Source organism: Mytilus edulis, chromosome 3 (assembly GCF_963676685.1).
Source record: "Mytilus edulis chromosome 3, xbMytEdul2.2, whole genome shotgun sequence".
Taxonomy (NCBI): domain Eukaryota; kingdom Metazoa; phylum Mollusca; class Bivalvia; order Mytilida; family Mytilidae; genus Mytilus; species Mytilus edulis.
The window spans coordinates 10641276-10653920 of NC_092346.1; the positions used below are offsets into that span (position 1 = coordinate 10641276).

At 29.9% G+C, this 12645-nt stretch overlaps 1 protein-coding gene across 4 annotated transcripts in view; it reads right to left on the reverse strand.

Annotated features, from left to right (window-relative positions):
• Nucleotides 1-748: 748 nt before the first annotated feature.
• LOC139515798 (protein phosphatase 1B-like) overlaps nt 749-12645 on the reverse strand; it is a 30818-nt gene continuing 18921 nt past the window's right edge. For 2 of the 4 annotated variants that reach the window (XM_071305495.1, XM_071305497.1), the window contains exons 4-6: nt 11350-11455; nt 9495-9549; nt 749-7540 (exon numbers count right to left, since the gene is read on the reverse strand). In XM_071305495.1, the coding sequence (XP_071161596.1) occupies nt 7499-7540; nt 9495-9549; nt 11350-11455 (203 nt within the window). In that variant the 3' untranslated portion in view covers nt 749-7498. Of the gene's footprint in view, nt 7541-8603; nt 8677-9494; nt 9550-11349; nt 11456-12645 lie in introns of all 4 variants that reach the window. The other 2 variants (XM_071305496.1, XM_071305494.1) reach the window with 2 other exon arrangements.

Consider the following 12645-nt stretch of genomic DNA (forward strand, 5'->3'; position numbering starts at 1 on the left):
CATCCTTTAAGTTTTCTAGGACGATAGATTATTTAGTCACGAATTCCTGACCTGAATCATCCAATAACCAGGAAGAGTTATTTTAAACATTTTCGTGCATGTCATTTAGAAGATACCGAATCTCAATTTTTAGAGGGTGGAGATGGTAGATAGCTATAATTGGTCAGTACTGATTTGATCAGTTTGGTGCATTTTAGAGTTTAGTCACTAAAAAGTTTATTTACCATGGCACTTAGTATGGTGCAAATTATAGGGGTTGTTTCCATGTCTCAATAAAAACTTGCTAAATATAAATTTCTTACTTTGGCATCCTTTTTTTACATTTTATGCTTCTCTGGTTCTTTAAGATGTTCACAGGTTTTTCCAAGATTAAATGTTCATGAATTGCGTATTTCTTGATTTTAACATTCGATGTGTTTGAGCTTTTGATTTTGCCATTTGATTAGGGACTTTCCGTTTAGAATTTTCCTCGGGGTTCAGTATTTTTGTGATTTTATTTTTTACTAGTGTATGATCTGAACATTCCCATGTAGCTAATGTTATCATTTGCTCTCCAAAACACTTGTACAGAATAAATATCTGCTTAATATATTTAGAAGTCCACATCTTAAATGAAAACTTTATATGCAGCTCATCCTATTTCAATGATTTTATTTGGAATGGTGGTTTTGCTGATTCACTGATGGATACCCATAGCTTCATGTTTTCATGAAAAATATAGCACAAACCAAATAAAAATTAAAAGTCGTTCAAAATTCATTTTTATTCTTCAAATTATATAGAACAATGATTTAGTGCCATCACCTACTGGGGCAATGTGACTCTAAATACATAATAACACTGGATGACATGATCACTGTTAGGACAATATTATACAGTAAGTAATGCTAATTTGTTATTCCCCTGAAAATATCTAATTAAAATGGGGTTCAAGCGTTTTGTTGTTGTTGAGGATAAAAGACCTTATCATAACATGTATTTATAGGTTTTCATTTATAACAAGTGGAATTCTTTAATATACAGTTTAATTTGAAATCAATCAATAAGTGGGCTACTGTATTTGGGCATCTATTATAAACAGATTTTGACCAAAGATATATTCAAAATAATCAAGCTGAACAAATTAAAACACCTGGAAGTTGAACATATAAAGTTTCCATGTAGAAAACTAATTCCTTTTGCTAAAAGCCTCTACTGAAACCTTCTGTATTTTCATATACCCATCCAGGTTCTCGTACACACGTACATCATATATATATGTCTAAAACACAAAACTTTATAACAACAAATCAGATAAGCATGTATCTTAACTAGTATAAAGTAATTATATATACTTCCTGTCAAAAGAAGAGAGATTGGGTCAATTTCCATTGAATTTATTTCACACTAAGACATTTTTAAATTTTTTACAAAATCCCAGCTTCATTGAACTTTGAGGTTTTTTACATAACATTGAGCATTTCTGAACATTTGACAAAATGGAAATATCAAATGATGGTTTGTGAGGGTTTGTAAGTCAAAAATCTCTGTATCAGATACAAGTTTATATCTATTATTTTTTTTCAGGTGCCTTTCAAAAATTTTCATATCTAACAATATCATTTAAACTTTAAGGATATATCTAAAGTTGAATTTAAAAAAAAAGAGTCAAGTTTCAAATCCCAAATTGTGTGAAAAAAATACAGTGGAAATAGGCAATTCATCTTTTCTTCATTCATGTATCATATACTGTTATAACAGTTTTAACATAACTTGGCAACATTAATTTCATACTGGAATATTACAGCAGGTTGTTTACCAAATTAAAGGACTATACCATTGAAATGTAACTTAAATAGATAAAACTTTTATTTGTTGTTTGTTGTCTGAATACATCCATTTGTATTCCTTTTGACAATCAAATTAAATTGCAAAAAAATTCTGTCCTAGGAAAAATGAATTAGTTTTTAGTTAAAAATTCTCAAGTAAAATGTTCCCAATTTCAAAATTAACATCCCACATTTCCATGTTCAGTATATCAAACATATTATCCGAACAATAACCAATACAATAAATGAACGTTGTTGAAAAAAGTATACATTTTTAGCATCCAACAGAAAACCAAGCTCGCCATGTTTAAAAGTTAGTATAAATATTTTGTTTATTCTCTGTCTTGTTTTTATTCTGCAGCTTAAATGTTTTAATATGTTTCACTTAAAGTTGTTGCCTTCTTTTTGAAGGAGACCGACATTTTTGGACAAGGACCCCAATATGAACTCAAATTTTAAGTCTGTATAGTAAAATGGTTTATCAGAGTATAAAATGATATACTGAAACAGTTAATTTTTCAGACATTGCCAATATTAACAAGTACAAATGAATACAAAATAATGTATTTTGTCAAATATAAAAAGCTATGCAACAAGGTGTAAAATGATAATTTTGTGAGAGGAAAAAATGAATAGTGACATAGCAAACATTATAAATTAACAATTATGGTCACTTCAAATTATTTTGTAGATTACATTTTAGTACTTTTCAATCTTTCTGATATTCAGCCATTTTTTGGACAAATCTTCATGGTATTTGATTTAACAATTCAAATCATTTTTCCAATTTGTTGAAACATTTAACTTTCACCATAAATTTAACTATGATATGTTTTACTCAATTACACACCTCAAATTCAAATGTATATCAAGTTTTTTCTGTTTTTCCCTGAAACGTCAAAAAAGTCTCTCATACTTATAAACCCCTGAATGAAAATCTACATATTAACTTGATGTGGCCAAACAGTAAATACCTAGCTAGCTGTATAACAACAATTACATAACAGGTATTGTTTTGAGGCAGATACATGTAGTTCAATTTATCAATGTCATCACACACATCTGGATTAGTACTGTCGACAAACACTAACTATAATGTTGACAATTTACACTTTACACCCCTTTGTGTATACATTTTTCTGTTTTTCCTCTCCCTTTTGGTACCAATGTATTTTAAGGGTAAATTATGGGAGAGAGCACACAATACGGAATTGACATGAAAACTAGCTTGTTCCCCATACAGACATTAATCCATACCAAAAACATAAACTGTAAACCCATAAGTAACCTTCAAACACATGTTTATCATATAACAGAGGGGAAAACAAGTGTGTGCCTTGGGCTACCAAATTTCTTAGCTTTGAGGAATATATGAATTTCCCAAATGTAACGAAGCCTCAACTTATTGCATACTTTTAAGTCGCTTTGGGAAGCATAAATGATAAAACCACTATATCAGATATTGACATTGGCAAATTTACAAATCACAAAAAACTTGATAGTAATGATAATTAAAGAACCCACAGTCTGCACATACTCTAAATAATTTAATTTACTAGAAAAAGACAAAAATAAGTTACTTGAGTCTGCAAACATTTCTACTCAATATTACAATAAAAAAATATTTAAAAGCCAAGTCTTTAAGAAATGTTAATATTTATTCTGTTCATTTCATTGGTTTGTTTTTGAAGTTGAACATCAGTAGTTGAGACCAAAAGACACATTTATAGAAATGAAGTGTTCACTTCCTAATTTGTACCCGAGTAAAAAAAATTCTATTGATTGAAAAAAAAGATTTCTTTAAAACCTAGATCCCTAAAACCATCTTTACTTGCACCAAACAAATGTATATCAAACATAGATTTGAAGGGTGTATGACCCCCTAAAAAATCTTAACACAAATGATGTCCATGGGATTTTTCTTAAATTTGAAAAAAAAACAAGCTAATATTAGACAAAAATAAGCAATTTTTTTATCTTGAGGTTACAAGTCTTTTTAAAATGACATATTGTGGTACATGTACTGTCAATTCTATAAAGGGGGCGGGGGGCCACTGTCAAAAAAACACAATGTATGATTCAACAGAAAGAACAAGACTTTAAATATTGCCCTATTAAATGGTATTACATTCTCCCATGTTATATAAAACCAAGTGTGACAACTTTAAATCATACAACTATCAACAATTACACATAGTATCAACTACATTTGTACTTCATTAGAACTTAACAGACAATATTCAATACAGCAGAAAGGAACACACAGAAAACTAAATTATAATCAGCTACCGAAACATAATTTTATATAACATGTATGCAATATAATTTGTTTACAAACTCCTAAATCTATGTCTAATTTTTGTTATAAATTCTCATGACATGAATCTACTTGCAGGACGCGTTAGCAACAAGCATCCCTCTGTTTTTAAATGTTGCACCAAATTGTGTCCAATCTGTCTTCAAGCAAATTATCAAATTCCATATTATTTTGATTTGAAAGTCGTCAATTTTAACAATATCTTTTTGCTTTAGTTGTTCAAAAACAACTTTGATTGTGTTCAAGCGGAAACACCTCAATGTATGTAAGTCACCTTAAGAGTTTTTGTACCCCTGATTCAAAGAATTCATTTTGATGACATTTTTAATAATGGCGTTAGGATTCCAAATATTTTAATTCGAAGTAAGATAATGATCACTTGTTTGGAATGCATCAAAATATAAAAAGATACAAACTGTGGATGTTGAGAAACTTATTTTTAGAGTTATCTGCAGTGATGACCTTAATAACCTGAATAAACTTTCAACTATGAAATCTAAATATCTTCAAATAGCACTGAACATTCTGCTTATTGTCACTATGTTGGATTTCTTTTCAATCTTTCATCTCTTCTCCAAAATCTGTTTATGTGGTTGTATATGAGCATGAAAGTGATACAAGACTAGAAAAAGGACGAAACAAAAATGGTAAAATACAAAACAAATAGTATCTAATATTGAAGTAACAATTTTTAAACATTTCTAAATAATGAACTAAAACAAAAAGAATACAATATTTAGCATTGTCATATTTCTATAACCATTTTGAGAATATTTTGCTTCTTTTCCCCATCATATCAGATAATTCAGTCTAACATAAACTGTAATACTGTATATGATATGACAAAGTTTACCATTCATGCAGAATATGATCAAATATTTGAAAGGACAAAAGGTGGTAATGATTAATAACATACATACATTATGCAGACTCATACAGTATCTGCTTGTCATCTGATCTGCCAATAATAGGTTATACCACAAAGCTAAGTAACATATCTACATAGTAATTGTTTACCAATTAAAGAATCAGAACTACAAAAAAATCAAAATACAAAATAAAAGCCTATTCTGTTGTCTGCTTAATCGGTTACAGTAAATTCAGAAATTATTGCGTGCATTTATTATTGCGATTTTGTCATTTTAGACTTAAATGCGATTTTAATTTTTACGATTTTGAGATAAGTCCTGTTTAATTCATATAAACTATTTCAAAATGCGAGTTTAAATTATTGCGTTTACAACTCTGTCGCATTTTTCGCGATAATAAAAACCTCGCAATAATTTCTGAATTTACAGTAATTCTCAATGTGTCAATCAGTTTTATTCTGTGTAAATATCAGAATCATTATTAATATAGGTATAAACTGGAAGATTACACTTCTCCTGACAATAAACATCTAAAAGGTCCATGTCAATAGACATCATATACTGTTTACTATATCAAATTTGAAATAAATTAGCGTACCAATTATTCAATCCTTAAAAAGGGAAAATGTCAGCACTATGAAGTCAATCAGTATAAAACGGACTAAGCATTTAATGCTATATCTAAATATCTCAAATAAATAAGTGGTATTCACTGAGCGTAAGCATGATTTCAAATTTTTCAAAGCTGCTATTTCAATATATCGTGGAACAAAAATTAATACAAAGTTTATATAAATATATGGACCATAGGTAAAAATAATTAGCTGACCCAATCAATTAGCCGAAATTATATTTTGGTAGTTTCGTTCAGTCCAATATATATGTTTAATTGAAAAATAATTTTCCTTTCCTAATACTTTAAACAGATGTGCCCTATTAATTTTTAATTATAAAACTTTTTTACCCTGGAATTCTAATGATATCAAGGTAAACAGTATAGCGCAAAACTTACAGGTCACAAAACAGTTTCTGAAGTAATTATTATGTTATTGGTTTCTAATTAGGTGGTATTTGAGAAAATCTTCCCACTTAAATTAAACAAAAATTATTTTTTTCTTTGACATTGAGCAAATAATTTTACAAAATATATTTAATTTATTTTATAGTTAACAGTACTAAGATGCAATGTGTGTCAAATTGTTTAAATTTTATTCAATGCTGCTAGAACATTATATTTATATGAACGTCCTCTATGAGCACTATATATCATGTTATAAATTTTTGTTTTATTCATAACATCGCAGAAAAAAACGGAAGCATTGCAAACAATCAAACACTACACAATATTATAAATCATAAAAATGTAGACAACAAATAAAAGAACAAGCGTGTTCACACAAACAATGTGAACATGTTATTGTGGATTCATTATTATTCGTTGGGTACCAATTTTCATTGGAACAGATGAACCACGAACTCGAATGTTCAACAAATGAATTTTCAAAAGAAATTTCTATGAGTCTTGTACGCAGAAATTGGGAAAACCACGAAAATGCAATTTTTCATGAATCCACGAAAATTGATACACACGAAAATAAGTTAATCCACAATAACTGAGGTCAATCATTTCATCACAGTATTATTTCTGGTTATTAATGTGTATTTATATGAACTAACTTAGCACTAAAATAAATGGGTCACAAAATAGTCAATTATGTTTATTTATTCTGGAAAAGTTTAAATAAAGTAACCTGAATTTGAATAACACCACATCTGATTGATTTTTAGTTCTTAAATCACTACCTGAAGGACTTGAACATTCACTTTACAGAAGTGCTTTTAAATATTTATAGTTAATTATATTTACTATTTTTGTGAAAAAAGATTAAAAAAAAAGTTGGAAACTGACTTCTGAACATCCATCCCTAAAGACTAATTTAAAAGAACAGAACCAAAATATCATATTGGAAATCTCCAATTGGCAAATTAATGTTTTCTCCCTTTTAAAAAGGTTTTATTTTTATATTTTGAGCAATTTTGTTAGTTAGTAAATGTGGGGCAAACCTGGAGAATTAAGATCAAATCTGGTGTGGCATATTCAGTATTCGTTACTTATACATAATGCAATTTCATGAAAACTTATAATAGAGGAAAAGAAATAACCTTTCCGAGAGCTAACTGACTGATCTACAATGAAAACTTTTCTACAAATATTTTGATACTGCCATTCGCAAGGAATAACAAAAATCGTCCAATCTTATCCCTTTGATTGATAACAACTGTTTTCTGTAAACAGAGGCTGTACTGTCCCACTCATAGGAATATTTCATTTTAAAAAGCAAATATAACATCATAGAATATATATATATAATTATAGATTTAACAAAACAACTGAACAGGTGCTCAGTGGCCATTTTCTGCCACATGTTTTGAGCCATACATCTGCTCCTTATTGATTTGGAATCTAACAGTTTTGTTTTTATATAAAATTCTGCCAAACAAAACTATCGCCAATCATCTTCTACTGTTGCTGAACCGTCTTCTTCCTAAAAGAAACATAAAGATAATGTTAAAAGATGTCATCATGTAAGTTATCATAAAATCAAGTAAAAGGAGGAAAATACCATGACAAACATTAGTTAGCAAATCAAGACTGAAAGAAACCGTCCCTTCAACCCCCAAATTAATTCAACAAGGGTCCTTTACAGAGCTCCATGAAGTATTTGATTTCAAATGATATCATTTTAACTACAGTCCACAGCTATATCTTATTTTGTGAGTATTCTAAGACTTGCACAATGTCACATTTCTGTATTAAATATTTGAAAATCAGCCATGATAATACGACTGAGGAACAGGTTTATAATCAATCAGTCTTAATGCATCACACTGTAAAACTTGTTTACATGAAGTATACAACAAATTTCAGGAAGTTCCAGGGAAAGGTGTGACGAATCTTTTATATATGACCATTATGTGAAAAATTCAGTAAACAGGAAATTATGAGCAATCAATCTGAAAACCATCACATGGTTGAGCATATTCACATAAAGATTGACCACAAATTCCCATAACTCTTATACGATGGATTTCTTAAGACAGACAGAGAAAAAACAGCATACGGTTATGGGGTATAAAAAAATCTATAAAGGTTTGACCCTTCAACCTTAAACTGCATTTTAATTTAAGAATAAAATAAGAGAAAATCAACATATAATGGATTCTGTCTTTTTATCATGAAAATCTTTGAGAATGTTATTAATGACCTGAACAAACCTGAACTATATAATGACACTGTAACAGGGGAATGTCTGTGTTGTTTTGTCTTGTTTCTCCAACACTTTATCGCAGGCTATGCAAAAAGTGTCAATTGGTTTGACAAAAGACCAAATTTTCAAAAGACGCTTATAATTTCTTTTAATATATACCATTTGTTAATGAAGGAAACATGTGATGTTAAGAAAGATTCAAATAAACCAGCTGACAACATAGATATAATCATATATAGAAAAAAAATCAGAATAAAAGCTAAATCTAATGAGTAAAGGAGGAGTGTACATTTTGGTTAGATACAAATGACCAATCAAAACTCACTGCAGAAAGACTAACCTAGTAACAAAGGATAAACTCAGTATTTTCTCAATAACTGTTTATAGAAGGGTTCATCAGTGCTAGTTTCTTGCTGAAATTAAAGGCAACTTAGAAAATTTCAAAAATTCATATTGAAAAATGTCAAATATCTGGACAATTAGACCATCCTTCAGACATTTCTTTAAATTCTTCTATTGATGTAGAAATGTAAAATATTTTTGCATATTTGAAGATTGCATTAGATTATCATATAAACTGTCAACAGTCCCCTAATAAGTATTATTTTTTTAATGCACAGAACTACATCCCTTACATTAAAATCCATTTCATCATTAGGACCCAGGATTATTAAAACCATCTCCACAATTTTAAGGAGGATTGAAAAAAGAGGCTATCAGAAATTTCAACAATTCCAGATTTCTCTTGCTTTAAAGGATCATATTGGGTATTTTCTAATAAACAAATACACACATGTACATGTATATGACATGAAAATGGTTATTGAAATTATGTGGATCAGTCACTTCTAAGTACCCAAACCTTGGTAGGATAATATACTATGGAATAAGCAAAATAAATGGCTTGATGTCACATTAACTGCATACACAGGATAAAAAGCAAATGACACTCAGATCTGACAACATATTAATGTTATAATGCTAATGCATCCAGCTCCTATTACCCTTATGTTAAGCAAATACATCCCAATTCTAATACCACTTTTCCCAAATTAAATGATCTAGGACAAAGAGGATTAAGTGTCTGAAAAACTACTTAAATTGTCAGTTTATTTAAAACATTATGGAATTATTGCATAGTTTCGTGGTCATAGGTAAACATTCGTAGGAGTTAATTGTTACAAACACAAATCATGCTACTGAAAGCTTTCAATATAGTTTCTGTACTTACTTCTGCTGTTTTCTTTGGTCGCAGTCGATTAAGTATACTTTCAACTGTATTTTTTCTGCAAGACAATGAACAGATATATATACTATTCTTGTTTTCTATTTCTATTCTACAACCCTATCAACTATATTTTTATTTTAATTTCCTGTCAATTAAGATATTACTTTTAAGAAAGAGCAATAATTAATGTGCATAATAATCATTTCATGTATTTTCATTTGTTGAATTTTTTAAGCATGGTTTCCAAATGATGAAGTTGAAAGCATCTCTTTGTAAATTTTGCCGACTCCATCACAAGTTGGTTGACTGTTATGGAATATCCTTTTCACAGATGATATCAAACATGTTCCTTAAGTCTACAACTACAATCCCATTCCTTTTTCACGAATGTGACCTACTAAATTACACTATTCACCAGTTTTGTAATAACATGAGCAATACAATGGCTGTCACAGCAGGATTTGCTTACCCTAACGGAGTATCTGAGATCACCCCCAGTTTTTGGTGGGGTTCATTCATGTTGTTATAGTCTTTAGTTTTTTAGTTTGTGTTTTGTGTACTATATATGTCTGTGTCTTTTTCAGCCATGGTGTTGCATATTCTCATCTGATGTATATTATTATTTATATTTCTTGGCAATATTTCACAGTTCCTAAAAATTAGTTTAAAATTTCAAGATGCATATAAACTATGCAGTTTTTTTTCTAGATATTTTGGTCAAAGAACAGTGGCCATTTTTGGGGAAATTTTTATGTGACTTTCAATGAAATTGGGAAACAACAAATGTGAGTTTTAGTTCATTAAAAATTATCTTTTATTGTGGAAATAAAGCGCCTGTCCCAAGTCAGGAGCCTCTGGCCTTTGTTAGTCTTGTATTATTTAAATTTTAGTTTCTTGTGTACAATTTGGAAATTAGTATGGCGTTCATTATCACTGAACTAGTATATATTTATTTAGGGGCCAGCTGAAGGACGCCTCCAGGTGCGGGAATATCTCGCTACATTGAAGACCTGTTGGTGACCTTCTGCTGTTGTTTTTTTTTTCTATGGTTGGGTTGTTGTCTCTTTTGGCACATTCCCCATTTCCATTCTCAATTTTATTTAAGAAAATTCCAGATTTTTACTGGCCCTTCAAAATTGAGAAGGAATTACCTCTTGGGTTGGTTGTCATGTGTTTACACTACAAAAACATCTAAGGGCTATTCCAGAAAAAAAAGTATGCGGGGGGTTGGGAGGCAGTTATTTTCAGCACTCGCCACCCAGACAATTGTAATTGAGAATTATAGTGCATTGTAGTGTGAAAAGTTGCTCTGATACCCATCACCCATGTATTATTAATACAATGTGCCTTCCAACCCCCCATACATTTTTTTCTGGAATAGCCCTAATATCAACATGGTTTTTTTAATGATTAAGAAAATTAATCTTCATTTCATTGGATTTTGACATAAAAATTTGTGAACCAAAAATATTTTTTGAGTTTCTTCATTTTTTTCAGGTTTATAATTCTAGCTGTAACTTGTGTCCTGCCTGGTATTATTATTTCTTTCATGAATTTGATTGACAAACCAGGAATTACCCTTATCTGCTCCTGGAATCAGATCCAGTATAGTTATAGTCCATTTCTGATTTCTGCAGCCATTGTTTTTCAAATTATTTTTGGTCAGTCATTTGTTATTTGATTTTGCCATGTGATTATGGACTTTCCGAATTGATTTTCCTCTGAGTTCAGTATTTTTGTGATTTTACTTTTTCAGATACGTTTAAACTCCAATTTACACATTATTGTGGTGATTTTAGGCATAAAGCTAGACCCTGTGGAATGCTAGAAAAACTGTGCAATGACAAATGAGCCTTACTTTGAACTTAATCCCCCTCCAGGTGGAAGACCATCAATATCTTCACTTATTGTATGCATTACATATGGTAAATCTACGTCTCGCACATCAACATCAGCTAAAATTTCTGTAAATAGATGACATAAAAAAAATTAGGAAGATATAAAATCAAAATGAGTGTTTCAAATGCAGCCAATTTGACACCTTTCAGCAGTAATCAGTAAGTCTCTTTTTTCGCTTAGTAGATTTTTTTCTTAAAGATGAGAAAAATTTTAGCAACAAAATCAAATTATAAGTCATTATTTATGCCTTATTTTCCTGACAATTTCCTTCAGTCTTTCTATTTCTAGAGTGATTTATATTGTTGTTAGTTGTTAAACCTAGTCTTTTCTCTGTGTAGTCATGAAATATTTGAAGATAAAAAGTTACATACAATAAATAATATAATTCAAAATTCATTTGACAAGCAGTTAAAGCTCAAACTTAAATAAGTCTGTTCCTGTTATTACTTCTGAACATCAAATGATTTTGTGTATTACAATATATTTTTAACTTATTCCTGTATTTCTAATTTTTCATTGTTTCAATGTTTCAATGGTAAAATTGATGCTTTTAATATCATGAAAATACATCTTTCAACAGTTTTGTTTATTTATATATATAGAGATAATGATTAAATAATAACTTGCAAAATAAAACAAGACCCATGCATATTTGTAACATGTTGGATCGATCGCATGGTTTCATATCTCTAGCTTGCTTTTTGTAACTTTTAGCATTCATCTTTTTTTTTGTTATTCAGAGAATTTGGTGTGAATGCGATTTCTTTTTTATATTGTTTTTCTTTAAAATACGAGTAGAATTAGAGATGTTTCCTAATAAGATGTTTTAGTTTTTTATGTTCTTGGGTTGCTATCTCATTAACTTATACTCCAAATAACATTTATTCATATACAAGAAGAATTTTCAATTGTTTTTTTTTCAATGGTACTTGTTCATGTTGTTATCATTACAAAATAATGAAAATTTTCTCTCTCTCTCTCTCTCTATATATATTATATACAACTCGTCTAAACATCAACCCAACAATGTTAGATCTGTAAATTTGCTATCGCAAATTTTTGGTTCTTCCCTCGCCGGGATTCGAACCCATGCTACTGTGATATCGTGACACCAAATCGCCTGCACTGCAGCCGTCCCGCTGTGACTATATATTATATATATATTTGCCAATTGGTGTCACAATATCTCAGTAGCATGGGTTCGAATCGCAACCGAGGGAAGAACAAAGATCTAACATTGTTGGGTTGATGTTTA